This window comes from Dicentrarchus labrax, unplaced genomic scaffold, assembly GCF_905237075.1.
Source record: "Dicentrarchus labrax unplaced genomic scaffold, dlabrax2021, whole genome shotgun sequence".
NCBI classification, from domain to species: Eukaryota; Metazoa; Chordata; class Actinopteri; family Moronidae; genus Dicentrarchus; species Dicentrarchus labrax.
This window is the reverse complement of record NW_026136718.1, coordinates 4,030,023-4,050,999: the sequence shown is the minus strand read 5'-3', so window position 1 is coordinate 4,050,999 and position 20,977 is coordinate 4,030,023. Positions and strand designations below refer to the sequence as shown.

Sequence of the window (20,977 nt, the reverse complement as noted above, 5' to 3'; positions counted from 1 at the left end):
AGAGAGTATAAATTTATTTGTAAATCAAGTAAAACATTTGCTATCAGTGTGTCTTCAGAGGACTTTGCCAGCAGTTTAGCATTTTTATGCCCATCCAACTTTGTTTCAGAGCAAAAACGATAATGAAAGTGAAAATCCAAATGAAGTCTTTATTCAGAAGGATGAAAAAGTACCACATTTTGGCTTGAAACAGCTGTTGAGATTTCATTTAAAGCTACTGTACACAGCATTAACTAGTGATAGACCTATTAATCATTCGGCTGATTAATTGGGCCAATTATCTGGCATTTTGAAATAATTGGCATTACCCGATGCCGTGAACAGACACATCTGCAAGCAGCCTTCTTGGTGTTGAACGATGTAAAAAAAGTCTCATCCATCCTGCTGTAAATGTTTGCTCAGATTTCCTCAGTCACCATCGTCATTTCTCCAATCCCTAATGACAGCAAATCTAATCTAAACTGGTCAGTAAACTAGTGTTAAATATATATTATGTTATAATGTATAGAATAATGTAGTTGCATGACATCCCTTCTGACATACTGTATACCCTGCTGTTCCTTAAATAACAGCTTAGTTCAATGTATTTTTGTATTTCATACATCTTTAAAAATTCCATCTAAAATATCATCTTACTGGCTAAGATGACCATGAATATTAGATTCTAATGTGCGTGGAGTAATAGAATTATACACATTTTTGTTTTGTTTTTGATATTGGAATCATACATCGGCTGCCCTGCTCTCTGAATCGGCACAGGCCATTGAAAAACCCATATTGGTCGACCACTTTTACATGCCAAAATAAACACATACCATTATATATTTGACCATTGGGGTTCATTCTCAACCAGTAGTTGGGCAAACTTACTAGATTTTCTGCTGCTTTCAACTGCAGCTCACTGGCTTCATCAGTGGATGGAGTCATGGAGAATGACAGTAGGCCTGTTTTTTTTTAAATTACATTTAGAAAAGAATTCCAAAATTACAACTTGTCATGATATCTATGAAAAGACTGATGTGGTTGAATGCTCTTGAAAAATCTAGTAAGTGCATCTTGTGTCAAGAGTGTTTTGTCACTGTACATAGTTGACACATTGCTAGCCCGTGTTCCAAACCAGATTTCAGCAATGTGAAACTCAAAGCTGTATTTTAACTAATGGCCCTTTTTTTTTTTTTTTTTTTTTTAAAGCTTGGACAACAATAAAAGCAGACATGTTGCCTCGATGAATTACTGTACTCAAGCAAGTTTCACATTTCTTGAAATGTATAATCATAGTGAAATAAAAAGGGAACTTATGTTCATGCCTAAAATGAGTGAAAGCCATAATCAGAATCCCATCAGTCTACTGCATGCTTTGGACTTGGAGGGGTGACAGTGTGAAGGCCCTGTTTTCTTCTGCCCCCTAGTGGCCAGAAATCGGCTTATACTGCTTTAACTCTGTGTGAACTAACCCGAGGGATACGGTCTCTGCTGTTTCCAGTTGCTCCTTTTTAAAAAAACATTTTCTCCTGCTCGTAGTTGTCAGTGTAGGAGTGTGAAGCTTCCATGGGCAAATCTCTTGTCTCTGCTCCATGTCAGGCTTGGCCCACCAGTGCAGTCTGGCCCAACGCAGCCTGAAACATTACAATCCTGCCGCTGAGTGCAGGTTCTTGGGTGTCCCCCAACCTCTAGCCCCCCCAAAGACCCTTCCTCCTCTGCTCCCTGCCCTCCACCTCGACTGTTACCCCCAGACCTGGAGAGGACGCACAGGGCTGGCATGCTGGCAGTGTGCAAAGATGTGTGTGTGTGTGTGTGTGTGTGTGTGTGTGTGTGTGTGTGTGTGTGTGTGTGTGTGTGTGTGTGTGTGTGTGTGTGTGTGTGTGTGTGTGTGTGTTGGGCTGTGTGTGTGGGTGTGTGAAAGTTTTTTTTTGTGTGTGTGTGTGTGTGTGTGTGTGTGTGTGTGTGTGTGTGTGTGTGTGTGTGTGTACACGTATGTGAGGGGGATTGAGGGATGAATGCCATGACTGGTTCGGAATGTTCCAGAGTGTTCCAGAATGTGCGGTCGGAAAGTCTGAGCAGGAAAAAAGACGAGGAGTAACATGGGTGAGGGGAACAAGACCTTATTGACAGGGCTCGCTCTCTCACACACCAACACACACGCACACATTGGCCCAATGTCTGCCCAGACCTCCTGATTCATGTGGATGTTACACCTAATGATCCCAGGACTCAGTATTCAGGTTCTCAGGAAGGTTGTGTTCCAGCACCATAAAAAAAGAGTTTTTCTTTTACCTCTCATGTCCATTAATGTTTCATGGATTTAACAATGTGCAGGTTTACTTCACTAGTTTCACTTAGAATAATGTTTAAAGACCGTTTAGAGCTTTTTATAGGGGGGTTTCTGCCCAAGGTTCTCTGTAAACCATCCAATATGACATCCTCTGCCTTCAATGACATGAAGAATCATTTGGGGTTTTTGTTGTGCTTCATTGTAAAGTAACTTTATTCACCTTTAGGAGCTCTCCATCTTTAAACACTGCCATTGATATTAACCCTAATGTTCTGTTGTCACTGGTCTCTAACATTTTTCTTTCTTTGAAACTCTGAGATTCTCCAATCGTGTGCTGTAAAATATAATAATGTTCCTCCATAATTGCATAAATTAATAAGAGATAAGATAACCCTTTATTTAGTATATAAAATTATCTTACATAAACAGCCGAAGCTGTATCCGATTTTGACCTTATGGTGAAGTAATAACAGACTTAAGATGTAATAACGAGCTATTACATCAATCTATTTTACATAATCTGATAATTACATTATCGTTTATTTCCATGTTAAGTTTTTACAATTCTATTTAGCTGATATTTTGTTTTGTTGTGTTTTATAAAAAATATGTTTTGTTTTTTTTTCCAACTATTGTTAGGTTATATTAATCCATTAGTGGATTGGTCCATTAAATGTCATAAAATGGTGAAAAAATGTTGATCACTGATTCCTAAAGCCCAAGGTGACGTCCTCAAATGTCTTCTTCTGTCCACAACCCAAAGATATCAAGTTTACTGTCACAGAGGACTAAACAAACCAGAAAATATTCACATTTGAGAATCTGAAATCAGAGAATTTGGATATTTATCCTTAAAATAAAACTCACAACAGTTAATCAATCAACAAAATAGTTGATTACTTTATTTTCTGACAACTAATCAACTAGTCATTGCAGCTCCAATATCTGTTGGGGTTGTACTACACGGAGCACCGCTTTTGGTTCTCCTAGTATGTGAATCATTTACACTGAGTGATAGCTTGAATTCATTTTGCCCAAATGTTGTCAGTGAATTTTTTTTGTCATTAATCAATATGTCTGAACCTCATTGTATTAGAAATTGCGTTCTACAGGTTTTAAGGGGTGTTGTCTTCTGTCTTTTCAGGATGGTTCCTACCTGGCTGAGTTCCTGCTTGCTAGAGGCTATGAGGTGAGAGAGAAATCCAGACTGGAGACTCAACTGCACCAATAATTTCTCCTTTCGAAAGCTCGCACGCACGCACGCACGCACGCACGCACACACACACACGCAGACACTTACACAGAAATGAATGCAGACACTCATGAATGCCAACGAACACAGACACTAAATGCACATGCAGAGCGACATTCCCTCGATAAGCTGCATCCAACCCCGGCAGTGTGTGGGAGCTCTTGAGGGATCATGACGTAACCTGACAGTCAGCGACTGACTCACACCTCACCCCGATAAGACCATTTGTGCTGCTTCGAGCCTGTTCACCCCTCGCCTTTTACCCCTAGGGTCAGACCGTTAACAGGGAAATGGTTGTTATTATACCGTCATATGAGCGAGGTCGCAAACTTTCACCTGCTGCGCGATGTGTTTGCAGGAGCTCAAAAAGTCAACAGCCCGCCGATGGATGCAGAGGTTAACGAGCTGTTTCTGGCTGACCAAGAATACATAAAGGCTTCGGCGTCGGGTTAACACCCGTAAAAAGTTACTACATGCACGACACACTTGTGCACCAGTGCTCATTGTGTTTTCCTGACAGTAGCTTTATGACTTCATGTCCCCTCAGATGTGTAGCAAGAAACACGCACACACGCACATACACACACACGCACACACACACGTGCCTTCATCCCAGCCTGCCTGGCCAGCTTCGCCATCTGCTGCCGGCCTCAGAGAGCAGCAGAGAAGAGAGAGGAAGTGGTCTGGGTGCAGGCTGGGGATGAAGAGGGGGTGGGATCTGGGGGTGGAGGGTGGCATTAAAGGGGAGAGCACAGGCAGGCAGGAAGTGCACAGTGAATAAAGGAAGTGAGGTCAGGGCACAGCGTCCTCCCACTAATGGACTCCCCTTGGATCAGGTTCTGTTATCTTCCCTGAGCAGAGCTTCCTCACACATCCCCCTCAGAACATGGAGTACAGATCACAGATCACAAGCAGCATTAAAAACACTGGCTGCAGAAAGGGACTTTTAGCGTTTTCACAAGTTTTGCAGCCACCGTAGTTCCTCCTACACTTAACAGCCCGTTTTCATTCCCAGGTTGTCAAATACCGATGCCAGCGGTGTTCACTTAGTTGCACTTTCACCGCTAGACGCCGCTACATCCTACACACCGGTCCTTTAAGGAAACCCTTTTCTGTTATTGAGTAAACAGACCTGACTATATTCAATGCATAAAATATAACTGTACATAACAACTGAAACTGTACGTTTAACCCAGATAGTGAATGCAATAAGGTGTAAATGTGTGTGTATCTCAGCTATCTCTTGGAGTTGCTTCACAGTAGCGGCTAATACGATCAGCATTATTTTCTTCTGTTGAAGCTTATACTGTGAAGGAGCTGCACAAAGTTTGCATTAACAACAAAAAAACATTGTTTCAAGGCAACATGAAAGATAACTAAGCATGGTAATAGTGTAGTATTGTTAAAACTGAAATGGATTAAATAATTATTGTAAAATTTGAAAATATAGAACTCGACATGAATAAATCTCCTTGTGTGTCTATCTATCTCACAGGTTCACGGTATTTTGCGCCGTTCCAGCTCCTTCAACACGGGTCGAATCGAGCATCTTTACCAGAACCCACAGGCGCACACTGAAGGCAGTAAGTATCCTTTTTTACACTACCAGCAGCTGCTTAATTTGCACAAAACAAAAAAAACTTGTCACTAGCACCTGTCACCTTACAAAGATTGTATCAAATGTATGTTGTTTTGGTGAAATCCTGACAAGAAATTTAGTCTTCATGTAGAAAGACAGGCTTATTATGTGTCCCTAAAATACAGTTGATCTTCCAAATGCGGCCTCTGCCAATAGTTTCCAATCCTGAACACCAATTTACTTAAGCTCACAAAGTCAAAGTCACGGTGAATGAATATGTGACGGACCAACGAGTGTGAATTCCTTGGAATTACGATTTGTTTTATAATATGAAAGTGACTGTATTTAAGTGAGTGAGTGTGAGTGTATCAGTGGGTTTTTGTCCCCCTATTTGTCAGACATGAAGCTACATTATGGCGATCTGACTGACAGCACGTGTCTGGTGAAGATCATCAACCAGGTGAAGCCCACAGAGATCTACAACCTGGGCGCTCAGAGTCACGTCAAGGTAGAGTGATCCCACAAACTCCAGCACACTCATGGATCTTTAGTCACTGTGTTCCTCCAAATGAAAACGGTCTTTCTGATATGACTTGTTTGATTATCATTGTTAACTGACTTCCTATTCCCTGGAATCACTGCACATGGGTTTGTTTTTAAGAGCCAGACAAACGGAAAAGAGCTGATAACAGTCTTGATAACAAAGAATGGGGATTCCAGCTGCATACTGTAATCAAAGTGAATTTGAAACTGTGTAGACAACATATTCAATGTTGTGTCAAAGTAAAACTGGTTTCTGTTTTGCCATGAAGTCACAACAGATTTCCAGTGAAACTTGATCACTCACAATTTAAAACAAGGTGTTGGCAGAGGTTTCTTTCCTTTTTAGGTGATGGTCTGGTTTCATTAATTTGTAATCCATCACAGTAAACAGTGAGTTTTATTCAGAGGTGATCAAAAACTTTTGAGCAGGAGCTGTTCTGACTATTCTCATAATTGCTGCATTCAAGGAAATTCCTAAGTGTAAAATTTCAGATTTAAATTAAATTTGTGGTTTAACGGTGTGTGTATATATACAAAATGCACAAGTCACTGGATGTCGCACTAGAGCACCAGCCTCTCAGACCAAAACAATGGTATAGAAATGAAGTAAAACTGTCTTTGTAAGTCTTTCCAGTCTTTCAAACAATCACCAACGCTGATTTGATCAAATTAAGTCCTTAATTCAAGAAGTTCACGAGAAAATATTTGCGAAAAGGGCTACAGTGGCCACATCTTAAGCTAACATTGATCCTTGGTTTCAGTGCGCGCGTCAAAGTGCAGCAAAGTTTTTGCCACTGACCAGCTCTGATTGTTATTTGTCTGAAAACAAAGGATCACTAAATATAGACCTTTTGTTTAAACGGTAAACAGCCATGATCTTGTTATCCCTCTCCACCAGACTCCAGAGACAAAAATGTTAATTTTACCTTGCATATCATTGTAACATCATAACTTTAATTCAAAGTGGACAAAAACAAAATTCACCCAAACTGTCTTTAATAGTCTTTCCACTGTTCCAACAATCACCAACTCTGCTGTGGTCGAAATAAATCCTTCGTTGACCCACGCAGATGATAAAAAAAACTGTAGTTTCAGTCACTTTCAGCTGCACGCGGAGCAGACCGGCTATGTAAACAAACCACAGAGAGGCTGCGATAGCAACACAGGAAAACTTGGGCTATTCTATTCTTCTGGGTTTTGTTTCCTGATTATAAACCTTGTCAGTACAGACAATCTTGGATGAGTTGGATTCAGTGCATTAGCAGGAAGCGTCTTTACCCGCTTATAACAGAATTTTCACCTTTTTTTATAATGTGAAAGAAAAGTGAAATCAGCTTTAACTTTAGTTAGTACAGTTCCCCTTTTAATAAAATAACTTGAATCAGTGAAACATTAAGGATTAGCCATCTATGTCAAGCAGCTTTCACATCCTTTCAAGTTTATTTTCATAGCATAACTAACATGAGTTGTTGCCAGTGACTGCAAGGAAAGCCAACTGTTCCAAGAGCTGGAGTTGGATGCTTTGTCAACAGTAATTTAGGCTATGCAAGACATGTAATTAATGGGCTTAAACTTAAATGTAACCCCTTCAACACACTACTTTAGTTTCTAACATCTATTTTTTTCTTTTGCTTGACCTGTGTTTTCTCTAACACATCTAGTAAGAACATAGTGAGAACACGGATTCTCGGAATCTTTATTTGTGAAGTCAATTTGAAACTGCCAGTTCCTCCACAAATATCGTTAACTGTGTCAGCATAGTGTCTGCATATGGTCAGCACTGCCTGCTGCTGCGACTGTTTAACAGCAGATGATGTTAAAAAGGGACTTTCAGTTCTGGGAAGTGAGCAGCTCATGTGCGGAGGATGCTGGAGCTGATGGGACAGGAAGCAGTGTTTTCTTGGATGGGTCAGTCTGTGCCACAATGTCCCTTTTGTCTCGGAGCTCCGCGGTGATCCCAGGAGATTCCTCGGCGCCGCCCCCCCTCCTCCCACCCCTCCTCCTGCCCCTCCACACTGGGATCTGACACGGAGTCTCCAGGCAGCACTGATGCTCCGTCACCATGGCGGTTTGGGTGGGATATGGAGCCAAGAGCTTACTCAGATCATAGATAATAAGGCCATTTGTAATGTGAACACGATACACTGCTTTTCAATAGTGAGTTTCTTCCTTGAATCCAACCACATTTGGATCATTCTAGTATCATTTTGTCTTTGAATCCTGGCGTAAAACTGGAAGAGCCAGGTCAGCCCGCACATCTCTGTGGTCTAGTATAAGCTTTTCTGAAACAATAAATTAACTGATTAGTAAATGACAGGATATGTTTGACTTACAGTTTAAATAATCCATTAATCCTTTTCCCAATTATTATGAAAAAACATTTCCTGGTTTCAGTTTAAAAAATATAAAACTACTAAGATATCAAGCAGATATGTGATCTTTGTGCCCACCTGATGAAATCCAATTCACTCTCTTTTTAGCTCTGGTTTGCTGTCCATCAACTCCTGACAAAAGTATGTTGTGTTCTTAGCTGCTCGACGTTCCAATTTCTCCACCAGCTTATTTTGTCTGTCTGCTTGGTGCTGGGCAGGTAGCATACAGTGGATTTATCAGAGCTTGTTTACTGAAAACAGCTGTCTGCAGCTGTCTATAAAAAACGAGTGTAAAAATTGTTAAAACTCAAAAATGCTAAAACTTCTCTGGTTTCTAGCTTCTCCAATTTCAGGATTTACTGCTTCCCCTGTTTTATTGCATTGTAAAGTGAACATCTTTGGGTTTTGGACTAGTTGTTGGACAAAAGAAGACCATTGATAACCGTGGAGGAATGATAATAGGTCTGTTTTAAAAAAAATTTTATTAAATTTTTTTTATTGTTTGGATGGTTGCCTGCATGGAGTGAACAGACAGTAAGACTAGAATTAACTAGGTGTCCTATGTCAGGAATTAAGGGACCCTGCAGCCAATCAGAACTGTGTATTCACCCAGACCATGGTATACTATTTCATAATGAAAATAAAATTAGGTGCAGCCCAAGATGATAATTTCATGCAGTGTTTAGTATAAAAAATACTTTTCTTCAAGATATTAGGTTTACAAAATATTCATTGTACTTGTAAAGGAAATTCTTTAATTTTGTATTGGTTAATGGTTAATTAAAGGGTTAATAATTGATTGAAAAAAGATCCCTCTAAAACTCCCTAATAAAGTGAATTGTTTGCTGATGCTTTAATAGCACTGCTGCCAAAAGTGGGACTAAGAATGAAGAAAGAGGAAATGGAGAACAAAAGATTGAAGGAAGACAGACGAGGAGAAAAAGAAGAGTGGGAGAAGAGAGTGAGCGAGAAGGAAGGAGAATGATGACTCTTCTCTCCACATCCTTTTGTGGTCTCAGGCCGTGACTCTGCTCCCACCTCCCACATGGAAGATCATTCTCAGGCCACACACACACACACACACACACACACACACTCGGAGTGACAGAAACCCCCTGTACCTGTACGAGGCTCTCCTGTGTTTATTTGTTTCTACACCAATAAACCCGGCTCTGGTAGCTCCTCACCACATGCTGCCCGCTCTGAACAGCTGAGCCGCTGGATTACTGGCAGCAGTGGTGTTGAGCAATTTCCAGTCTGTCCCACCACAGAGGAAAAGATCACTCACACCGGCTACTCAGCATCTCTCTCTTCCTTCCCGTCAGCCCTCACCTCGTTGCCACCGTTTTACAGGGAATCCCTTCTGAGCCCAGCTTGTTCAGACTGCCCCCAGGGAGCTTGAGTTGTAGTATTGGTTTGACATGGGGTGTCGTGTGTGTGTGTGTGTGGGTGCTGGTTTCCGCTGTAGAGAGTCATCAGTGAGAACAGAGTGAAGGTTATTTTCTAATGCTGCATGGGCGGAGGTGGACAGGGAATAGTGGACGGACACTGGAGGGCCAGAAAGGCAGCCAGCTGCAGTATCAAAAGATCTGCACACAAACAAAACAAAAGAGATATTATGTCTTTTCTCTGTGACCTTGACAGCGTAGACTTGATCAGTTTGATCTTTGTGCTCAGGCGTCTTTCCCTAAAGCAATTTTCCAAATATATTACGATATCCCACAGGGAAGATGGCCAAAAGACTGTAAAAAACAGTACTTTCATTATGAGTTTCTGCACACTCCACTAGTATAAGCTATGGGGATGGATAAAAGCCAATTAGCATAATCGGAAAAGCAATTTGAGTATGTACTTAAAAGATAAATTGCACAAACAGGGAACTACTTCACTGTTTGCAAAAGAGTTAAAGATGTTGGATGGTGAACTGACGATATAGGAGAGACTGAGGTACAGTTAAATACATCTGGAATTTGTGATATTGTATAGCAATGCTTGCTTATTTTACTAATTGCCATTGTTTCAGCTTAGAATAATCCAATGCACAACCACTTTTATGAGCCAAAGTGAAAGCAACAAGACTAATCTATAGCCACACCATTGGCTGTACAACAGCCTGATAACATACTCAGTTACATGTTAACATGCTGGTGTCTAGCAGTAATGTTTACCATGTTCACAATTTAATTTTAGTAGTATCATTTGCTAATTGGTACTAAACACAGAGTACAGCTGAGGTTGATAGGATTGTCATTAGTTTGGCAAATATTTAGTCATGAACCAAACTATTGGACATAGTAAAATATTGATCCACTGGCACCAGAGGCTCTCCTAGGAGTCATCCTCTGGGCACATTAAAACCTCAAACTTTCAACCTTAGGGTGGCGCTAGAGGGAATGTCAGGGGGTTTCATCTTCTGGGAGCCAGGAGTGTCTCTACAAAATTTCATGGTGATCTGTGCAATCCTTCTGTACCAGTTGGTGGTTCGGCAGATCGTCATTGCCATAGAGCCCGCAGCTAGCATGGCTTAAAATGAAGCTGCAGTCCCCACATACAAACTGACTCACATCTACAGAGGGGAGAACTCTGTCTTCCTTGAACCTCTCCTCTCAGGCAGCGCTTGCCCCCAGGCTATATATCACTCCAACCAAGCTTCTCCAATTGACTGTAAAACTGAGCCATTTTAATCCGGTTTGCTCCGCGAACTGTACAGACCAGCTTATTTTCACAGCCACAGCTTCATCCAGAACGTTTTCTGTGTCTTGTTGCTTTTTCAGGTCAGAGACACTTCAGGAATGCAAGTTAGAGTGACAGGTTTGGGGCCAGTTGGGACTCATGTAGTAGTGCAGGTAATGTGTGTGGACTGGTCAAAACCCTAATTTTGTGTTGGGGTTTCCAAATTGGAAAATGTAATGTTTCTTGCTATATATAGTGTATTTAGCTTGTAGCAGAAAGGGCTAAAATAAGAAACACCATGAACATATGGGGGCAATTGATTAAAATAAACAAACACTATAGAAATAATTCATGAATTATGCATCTTTCTGACAATAATAAGAATTGAATAATTTGGAAACTGCACTCGTGAAATATGCATGAACAACGACTCCAAATGGGGAAGTGCTTGCAGGCTCACAGTAATCTGTTCTGGATCTGAGGACCCTATTGTGTTCTCCCACTGAGGCGCTTCACAGGAAAGCCGTGAACAAAACCCCTGCACGTCGCTCTCTACGCGCAAGTTCTCCCACCTGCAGCTGTCACAGCAGACACACTGGGAGACAGGCTGAATTATTAACACACCTCGCTCACAGCGGGGGAAATGACATGACAGGGAGAACAGGGGGAAGAGGACAGAACTGGAGAGGTACAGAGAAGCTGGAAAGAGTTCCGGGAGGTGAGAGGGTAGACGTAATGAAGCAGCACTAGGTTTCCACTTTATTGTTTTTGATAGCTTTTGAAGACAAAAGCGCAGATTGCATTCAGGAGACAGACTTCCTTCATCTATATCCTTCATTATCCATATCCGAATTCCTCCTCAGAAGCACTTATCATCCTATTATCTTCTTACAACTCTCTCTCTCTGCTACCCTTTGGTCTCTCCCTCATCCGGGTTTGCTGAGTCTCCCACGCCAGAGACACACACAGGATTTAACACGCCTGTTTCCCCACAAAGCTCGGCACTGTTTGCTCGGTGTGTTGATGCGTTTATAGGCCTAAAGAGGCTATTGTGCAGCCCGCCAGCAGTTTACTCTCATACACAAGAGGTAATACCACTACTTACTACAGTTTGTGGGCATGTTATGCAATCCTTGTAGCCCGTTAGTAATGTGATTCAGTTGTTTTGACTCCCTGTGTGTCATCCAGCAGCGTGTGATGTGTGGGTAGAGGGTTTTGTAGTGTGTTTAGACCCACAATTCCCTGCCTTATTAGCCTACTAACGGTTAAGGATGCTTTTCTATACACTACACTTGCCAATTCTACTCCAAAAAAGCACAACTTTGCTGTCCAGTGAAAACCATGTGCTTCCAAATTTGGTGATATTTCTTTCAATATAAACTGAAGCAATAAATGCTCCTTTATGGGTTGAGATTATTCATCCGAGGCTAATAAAATTCTCCCAAAACACCAATTGGATTATGTCATTAATGTGTTGTCATGACTGTTTTCCCAATTTCATAAAAAAGTTGATATTTGTTGTGTTTTTCACACGACAGTGGGAATAAATCCCAAGACTTTGCTGCTGCTTCGGGCCAATAGAATAGTTTTGTGTTTTTAAAAAAAATTAAATAAAAAAATGCATTTAAAGAACTCTTAAAACAAGACTGTTCTTTAATTAAAATTAATTAAATCAATATCAATAAAATGGCAATACTCCTGCATATAGGCCAATAAAACGTTTTTGAAAATGTCACAAATCTTGAAACAAGGTTGCTTTTCGTAAGTTCGTTAGTTAGTAGTTAGAAAAACCTTCAATCTTCATCTTCAATATGTTTTTTTTCATGGACTGTGATGATAATTCGGAAAAATTCCAATCCTCCTCATTCCTAGGCTTAAAAACCCTTTATACCCTCATTAAATTGTGCCAAGCACTGATGCTTAAAACAAGATCTTTCATAAAGGGTTGACAGTTTAGAGACTCTTGGCCTTCACAGCACAGTGACTTTTTGTAAACACCAATTCTGCAGCTTCTGCAAAGAAAAACTTAGATTAGATTTTCTCAAAAATGCATTGTCACAAAGTTCAACACAAGACTGCCTGTCCCAAATTCAAGAAAAAGCTGAAATTGTTGAGAGGAAACGTTTCTAAAGGACAACAGTGATCATTTTGGAAATGCCGATTCGTCGTTCTCCTGCTTCTTGGACAAGAAATGTATCAGATTATCTCAAAAGTTCATTGATACAAACTTTTTTCCATTCAGTTTATAGGAGAAACCTGGTTTTCACAGGACGGCACCAAACATTTTATGAACCCCTCGGTGAATGATGAGCGGTCTCCTCTCTGTAACAGCCCATTGGCTGGGTTTACTCACTCTCTGATTGGTGTTTACTTTATACCCGTCCAATCAGCCCTCAGTGGCACGCTTGCAGCGGTGTGTGTATCTCGCTGGGATAAAGACTCGCCTGGAACCAAATTAGCGCATTCCCCACTGAAGTATGTGTTTTCCGTCTCTTAGGACTCATTAGCTGCATGTGTGCGGTTTGTGTGTATTTAAGGTGCCATGTTTTCCATTGTGTTAAAATTGCCTTTCAGATTCCGAATCCTGGTGGTTTTGGCCCAATGGAGATGCAGTATAATCTCAGTGCCCACATTTTCTCATGCATGCCGCCTATTGAATGAGCAGAAACAGGACTGTGTCGCGTTGGTGGCCTGGTAGTCGGCGGTCAGAATAGCTCCCTGAGCAGGCCGATCCCTGTTTTTGAAAGGTTAGGCCTTCATACAAGGCAGCCTGCCTGGCCTGGGTCGAAAGTGAACTTTAGCTTAAGAATAGACTCTTCAGTGCCAAGAGAAACAAGTCTGCACTTTCCTCGTCCAGAGTCAGGGAATGTTTTGTGGTTGTGCTTTGTGGGTCAGATTTGTTGCTCCACTCATGAGTCAGTTCTTTTTCTGTTTTCCAGCAAGGTTGTAACACATGGAAACATGCAGTTTAGGAAAAGAGGAGGGGGCTTTTTGAGGTTGGTTAAGTAAATACCCTGAGTCAATAAATAGTATCACAAAGCTAAATATGATTGCATCTAAGTCTGTATCTTAAATGAAACCTCAAATATTCTAGATCAACAACCTTGTTCGTGTGACAAATCAGAAGCCAAAATAAACTGTGCAGATGTAGTTTCACCTGTGATTTTGTAGATGGCAGCAGTGAGCCACTGTGGATGACTCCCCTGGTAGTTTCAGTCAGGACTGTAGCCAAGTGTTCAATCAGGTCTGGGGAATAAAATGTACTCAGATGGGAGATCTGGAAAGAGGAAAAGATAGGATAGGATCAAACTTTATTATAAATAATCAATATTTAAGTTTTTTTATGATTTTTTTTTTTTAATCAAAAAACAAAAATAAACAACATTAAAAAAGTAAACACAAGTAATCCTGAAATTTCAATCTGTACTATCAAAAGTAATCCGGTTTTTGTTGTTTTGAACTTGTTTAGTATGGTTTTTGATAACAAAAGAAACAAACTTTAAAAGTATAAAAGAGCAAAATAAACACCAGTAATCACAGTTACAGTTAATCATCAAGTTTTGTTATTTATTGATCTATTACTTGCAAGCAATAATGACAGAGATTTGCTGGTTCCAGCGTCTGAAGTGTGAGGATTTGCTGCTGCTTTTCTCTTGTACACTGAATATCTTTTATAATTTGGACTTTTGGTCAGGCAAACATTTTTTCATATGTGAAAGAAATATTTTGGGTTTTGGACTCATCTTGAAGTTGCCACATTGGGTTCTGGACAGCTATTATTGGCATGTTTTTATACAGTAATAATCTTCAAGTCTCAAATCAAACACAGATATTTAGTTTTAAATTTGTCTGGTTCTATTCTGCAGTGGTTCAGTGTCTGTGGTTTTATCTTTTACTGCTAGAAGCTTTTGTTTCAGACACTAGGCCTTGATGAGGCCCTCTGCAGGTCAGTCTGTCGCATTACAGCTCCTCTGCAGGTAGAAGGATGAGAGGGGGAGGTATGGTTCAGGATTACAGGCAGGGCCCAAAGTTAAGACCTGCCAAGCACCAAATGCTGGCAAATTTGGGGTTTTGATCGGAAAATAAATTAGGATCTCCGACCAAGTGGCTAATAAATAATGTGTAATCACAGCATAGGGCCAGATTTACATCGCTGTGTGATTATTTATTTGTGCTGGCTGAGACTTATTTGGCCCTCGCTGTCCACGGTACCTATCATGATCTCAGTGAGTCAAATCGAAGCAGCTCACTTACTATTTGGTGCTTTCTGCACAATGTCCGTCTTGTTTTTGGTGCTTGCAGGTCTTTACTTAGTGCCTACTTTTATTTTTCAGTCAAATGAGTAAAATGTAGATAAAAAATAAAGGAAAGAAAAGATGGGAAAATTAGACAGGAAGGAGATCAGAACCGGTAACATGTTGCTACTGAGGAAACTATTTTAAGAAATTGTAGTAGTTTAGCTGTTGTCACTGTTTCTGCATCTGCTACATCATCTCTCTCTCTCCTCCTCCCCCTCCCCCTCCAATGTTCTTCCTCCCTTCTACCTCCTGTCATTTTTACCTCCGTGAGTAATTGACAGTAGCCTGTAGCGTGTTTGTTAGTGCGATACTTACCACAATAAACACACAAAGCTGGGATCGTTTGCTTAATTAGTTTGGTGTCGCTAGTAAGAGGGGAGAGCTGTGATGAGAAGACGGTAACCAGGGATTACACTAAATATTTATCAAACTCATCAATCTTCCTGTTGCTATGTCCTCCAGGGAGACATTTGGCAATAATAATCAGCTTCATAGCTGCATACTGGATGCTCTGTAATGATTTATCTGGAGCTCTGTTGGTTATGTGATCAGTGAACGAGGCATGTCATGTCTAAAGAGATTCTTCATCAGATAATTCCAAGTACTCTGCCTTTGTGGAAAGTGCTGATGAAAAGATTTGTTTTTCTTGATAATTAGACCTAACCTACAATTAAAGTCTACGTTTGTCTGGTATTCAGATCATTATTATATCTATAAATATCTCTCTCTATATATATCTAAATAAATACTTGGGAAGAGGATTGCCAAAAGAAAACATGATTTCAGGTCTTGCGAAGTTAACGCTGGCTAATTGTTACTGTCTTCTTCTCAACATACATTCTGTTGGGTTTAAAATCTACAAGCCTTTTTTAAAAGCCTGCTTTTACATTAAAAAAATATCCTAATGAAGACTTACAGGTATCTCAAATGAGTCCAGACAAGACACACTTGTGGATTTTCATATTTCTGAATTGGCGCTGATCCTGCTTTAAATATAATGCGATGTGGTGGGCGATATAGTGAATTTTTGACTTATGTGGATTGTGCACCGATATGACTACTAACTTTATTAAAGAATACTTAAGTTATACGTACTACAAGTTTTTAATTTGTAATGAAACGCTCTTAATTTAATGCCTGCGACTGGGTCAGATTCTTGAAATCAATGAAACGATGGTGGAAACACTTAAACTTATGTTCACAGGGGCTGCCAGCTGACGATATATATCGGTCATAACGTTGTTTGTGTGCGTGGAAGCAGCTCATACGTGCAGTGACTTTAGGCTGATTCACAAACCAAACCTCCTGAACACCTTCTGTAGAAATATCCCTCAGTCTCCACAGTCTACAGTCAATTTTACTTACATTCTACAGATATAATCTGGTATTGAATCATTCTGAGCTGATACTTACTTTGTTTTGTCCGTTCATATATTAACGTGTGCCATTTCTAGTGTACACTTACTGATTATGCATAGAATACAAAGAAGAATACAATATGTGAGTGCATTATCAATATAATTGCTAAATATACTGAAAATGGCTATATAACAAATAACTGGACAAAATGATATGCAACTGCAACAGTTGCCTTTTGGGGCTTGTGGTAGATTTTCAGGCTATTGTGACACTACAATCAGATGTTGAAATAACAAGAATCCTTCACTTGAACTGATTAGCCATCACAGATACTTAGCACTCCTTCAGCATATTTGGTCGTCTTTGATATTGAAAACATCTGTCATAGTTTAAAAAATGTTTTCCATGATATTTCAGTTTATTTATGTAGTTTGGATGATTTAGATATTCTCTGCAGGACTTAATATAGTCAGTCACTGGGGGGGTTTGGTTTAGGTGTATTGACATTGTGGCTTCACTCATGGCAGCTCTGCAGCGGAAATATTGAGGCAACTGCACCCAGAAGTAATATATCTCCAGATTGTGTTGCATATAAGCTTCATGCACATGCTGTGTGATATTAATTTTAATTTAGCGTCCGTTATCAGTTAGCATTCCTCTTAGCGCTTCCAGTGAAGGGAGGATAAATCACACCTGCGCCAAAAATACCTATTTGAATCCAGCATAATGTTCAGCCAGAATGAGTTTACACAATGAACAGAGACACACACAGCTCAGTTGACATAGAGATTTGTCAGTATTGGTATTTTTCTCTAGTGCGCACACATAGTGGTGTTTACATAGACATTATATCATGTGTACAAAGGGATTTTTGTGTGCAGACTCACTGACTATAAACATACCCACAAGCAGAACGGCTTAGTAAAGATGCATGAAAAGATCTGTGCATTTATTGGGTCTGTTTTCACTTGTTTACTGTTAAACTGCACCTAGACTTTATTTTCATAATTTTGTGAAAAACAAAAACCGCCATATCTCCTTCTCCTGTCAACGGCGCAGCCTCTTAATTACACTCTATCTCCAGACACCCACACTGGCTGTGACACACATGAAAAGATGCAGCCTCACTCAATCCTTCCATAAGTGACATAAGCTCATTACTCACAGTAAACATTGTTGCTAATCTGTGAACACAAGTCCTGACTGCTGCTGCCCACTCTCAGCTGCGTGTTCACACCCTCATAGATACAACACACACACACACACGAACACTTCCCCCCCGCTAATGGCGTGTTTGTGTAATTCAGCTGTTTGTTTGGAGTTTTTCTTCGGAGCGTGGCCTGCAGTCGGATCCTGCTCGTACACAGCCCAGAAGCCATTGTTTCGAAAGGAAAATGATGATGCTCAACTCCAATTAGGGATGAAAGGCAGGGCCCCCCGAAAAGGGCGGTATAATTGTTATTTCACAATCTGTGAATTCCCTTTTAAGAGTGTTACAATCTGTAATCCTTCCAAAAGGCACAGTTCCCTTCGTTATTTTGGAGTGTGTGTGTGGATGTACTCCATGTTCTCCGCATACGACATGTGTCTGTTGGGTAATCTGAGGGTTGCAATCTATTTACAAAAGCCTGCTGTAATGAGCTATGATCTCACTTGTTTGGATCACATCATGGAATGATGATTGGGGAACAAAAACAGAAAGAGGAGAGGCAGAGTTTGAATCAAGGGCAGAGATAAGAAGTGGGCGATGAGTTACGACATTAGATACTTATCTAGATGAGTGTAATTGTTTTAGTCTTTCGTTGACTCAATGAAGGTGTTATTGTACACCGTGGATTTTTTTAAAGTGTGTGTGTGTGTGTAGTGTGTGTAGTGTGTGTGTGGAGCTTTGTGTTTTAATTGAAGCTCTAAATCAGACTGTCATACCTGTATGAAGGGTTGGGCCACTCTTGTCTCCTGTCAGCCAAACAAACAGGCCTTTATTCTCAGAGAGAGAGTGGGATGTTCAGGTACAATAAACAGCGAGCACAGCTGTTCACTGACCTATTCATCAACAGCGAGATGTTCACAGTGCTTTGTTTCGACTCCAAGAGCTGACATTTTTGGGGTCATGCTTTCGGGCAGTTGACAAAATTATAATTTTACTTTCAATGATAAGAACAACTGCTTCATCTGAGTATCCATCAGAGGTATTTCCTTTTCAGTCAGGCTGCGCGTTTGGATGTCTGATCAAAAACCTTTCCTTTTTTTTTTCTGGCTCTGAACACGTTGGAAAGAATTTGCCTATCATAATCTCCCATGAATCGCCTGCAGTGGCCCACAGGAGACAGTAGTTCACATACGAATACTTGCTCAATGAAGTACAAATAGTAGACATGAACAAAAGGTTACTGCTAATTATCAGTCCATGTTTTGGTCCTATTAATGTACTTTTTGTGGCAGTTTTGCCCTTCCAACAACATAATACCTGTACTTATGATCTGTTATATTAATAATGTCTCTTTTTAAAGGGGCTTCATGAAACCCCCTAGAAACAGATAAAGCACTATGAGATTGGTAAAATGGTGTACTCACACTACATGGCCAGCAGTATACAGACACCTAACCATTACACCCATATGTGATGATGTGTAACAGCTGATTGGAAGGAAAATTATGGCTTGATATTTACAAGTCAGACAATTCTAATTACAATAAGTCTTAGATGACATACAGCAATATGGTCTGGCTCCTAAGTGGTGCTCGAGTCCATCCCAAAGCAGTTGGATCGGGTATAGGTCAGGTCTCTGGTAATGGCCAGTCAAGTTCTTTCACATCAAACTGGGAAAGTCATTTTAGGCGCACTAGGTCTGTCACTTTTTCAGAAAATCGAGTTATGAATCGAATTAATTTTGAATAATCAGAAAAAAAAAGATCTCATAATACGTACAGTAAAACATAATGTACAGGCTATACTCGTACCACACCAATGGGCCACGTAGCATGACATGGTAAACGGCTTCAAATGGGCTGTTGCACTTATAGACTGTAAATGTTGAATACAAACAGGCCATTACACTTCGAAAATGAACTAATTTTTAATTCCGAAATAAAATGACAAATGCTGCTTTGCGGTCGGGGTGTAGTTGTTGTTTTGCCACAAGGTTGGTCGCTGTTGTTTGAAATATCTAGTGCTGTCAGTTTAACACGTTATTAATGGCGTTAACGCAAACCCATTTTAACGGCGTAAATTGTTTTATCGCGAGATTAACGCCAAGCACACTTTGTAGTTTTTTTCACATGCTATTGCAACAACTAGTAACGTTAGAAAAACTACAACACCACACCGGATCTAGCTAGACTGGAAACAAAACAACAGGCACGCCGCACACACTTGTTTAAGAGTAGTAGACGTTACATTTTGAGTGGATGGCGAGCGCGAGGTGCCGAAATGGATGGATTCCTTGTTGTCTGAAAATGTCAACAGGCTTGTCTGTTTGAGTAACTGGCTCAAAGCAAATAAGTAGTAGGCTTATCTTTTATTGGTATCCGTTACTGTTCATTCTTTCTGAAATAAGAGGCTGGGTTGAGCCTCTGGTCAATAAAGAGCAGTAGCCTGACTACTATGTTCAAAGCAAACTTGAGAAAAGTATTAAGCCATGGTTTAACTGCACTATAGGCTGAGTCCTAGTTTACCTTACATGTGCACTTTGTAATTTTATTTTGTATCGCTCTGTTTTGATCCCTTAGAAAGGGCTGTTGAATGGGCTGTTTGTGTGACAAAGTATTTTTTTCACCCTTTTATTGATGGACAGTGTTACATTGTGTGAGAGATTATTTTCTCCAAGTGAGAATGTTGGTGTGAAATTGAACACTACAGTATATGCCAATGTTGTGTTCAATAAAAAAAACATTTGCACAAAGCAAGCCGATCCACTTTTCCATGTTGATAAGAGCATTAAACTGAGAAAAAATAATGGGACAACAAGAAATCAAGGGACATTTAGTATAGATAAAAATGTGCGATTAATTGCGAGTTAACTATGACATTAATGCGATTAATCGCAATTAAATATTTTAATTGTTCGACAGCACTAGAAATATCATTATATGCTGTTGCATCAAGATTTTTGTTTGCTTGGAACAAAGAGGCCAAGGCCAAATCGGAAAAACAGCCCCAGAACACAATTCGTGTCCACATACTTTTGGCCATATAGTATAAGCACTATATGGCCAAAAGTATGTGGAGTAGGTCACGAGAATAAACAATATATAATATACAGCAAATAACAATTAAAAAGTGTATTAATCATATAAAAATCCCCCCTTTTTTTGGCAATGTTGTTGACCAATGTCTTTGAGTATGTGGTCACACACATGGCCCGTATAACGCTACCTTCAGCCCAGCAGTTTGGTGCCGCCAGATGTATGAGTGGCGAACAGAAAAAAATGATCATTAATCAAACTATCAGCACTCGTTCATTGTTTCTCTCTGCCTTCCTGCCTCGGCTGCTTTGCCTCTCACTTTTTCCATCTTGGCTGCAGTGGAAATGTGAGATATTCTTTGTTTAAATTCAAGTGTCTCAGAATCTTTTCAAATGTTTAAAATGTGGCTGTAAGGGTGTCACTCCTCGCCCTCAGGCTGCTGTA

General features: G+C 40.2%; 1 protein-coding gene across 1 annotated transcript in view; it reads left to right on the top strand.

The window, feature by feature from the left end:
* Window positions 1-20,977, top strand: part of gmds (GDP-mannose 4,6-dehydratase) — a 169,962-nt gene that overhangs the window by 9,284 nt on the left and 139,701 nt on the right. Inside the window, exons 2-4 of the mRNA XM_051377883.1 lie at window positions 3,417-3,461; window positions 5,020-5,107; window positions 5,502-5,611. Coding sequence (XP_051233843.1) covers window positions 3,417-3,461; window positions 5,020-5,107; window positions 5,502-5,611 — 243 coding nt within the window. The remainder of the gene's footprint in view (window positions 1-3,416; window positions 3,462-5,019; window positions 5,108-5,501; window positions 5,612-20,977) is intronic.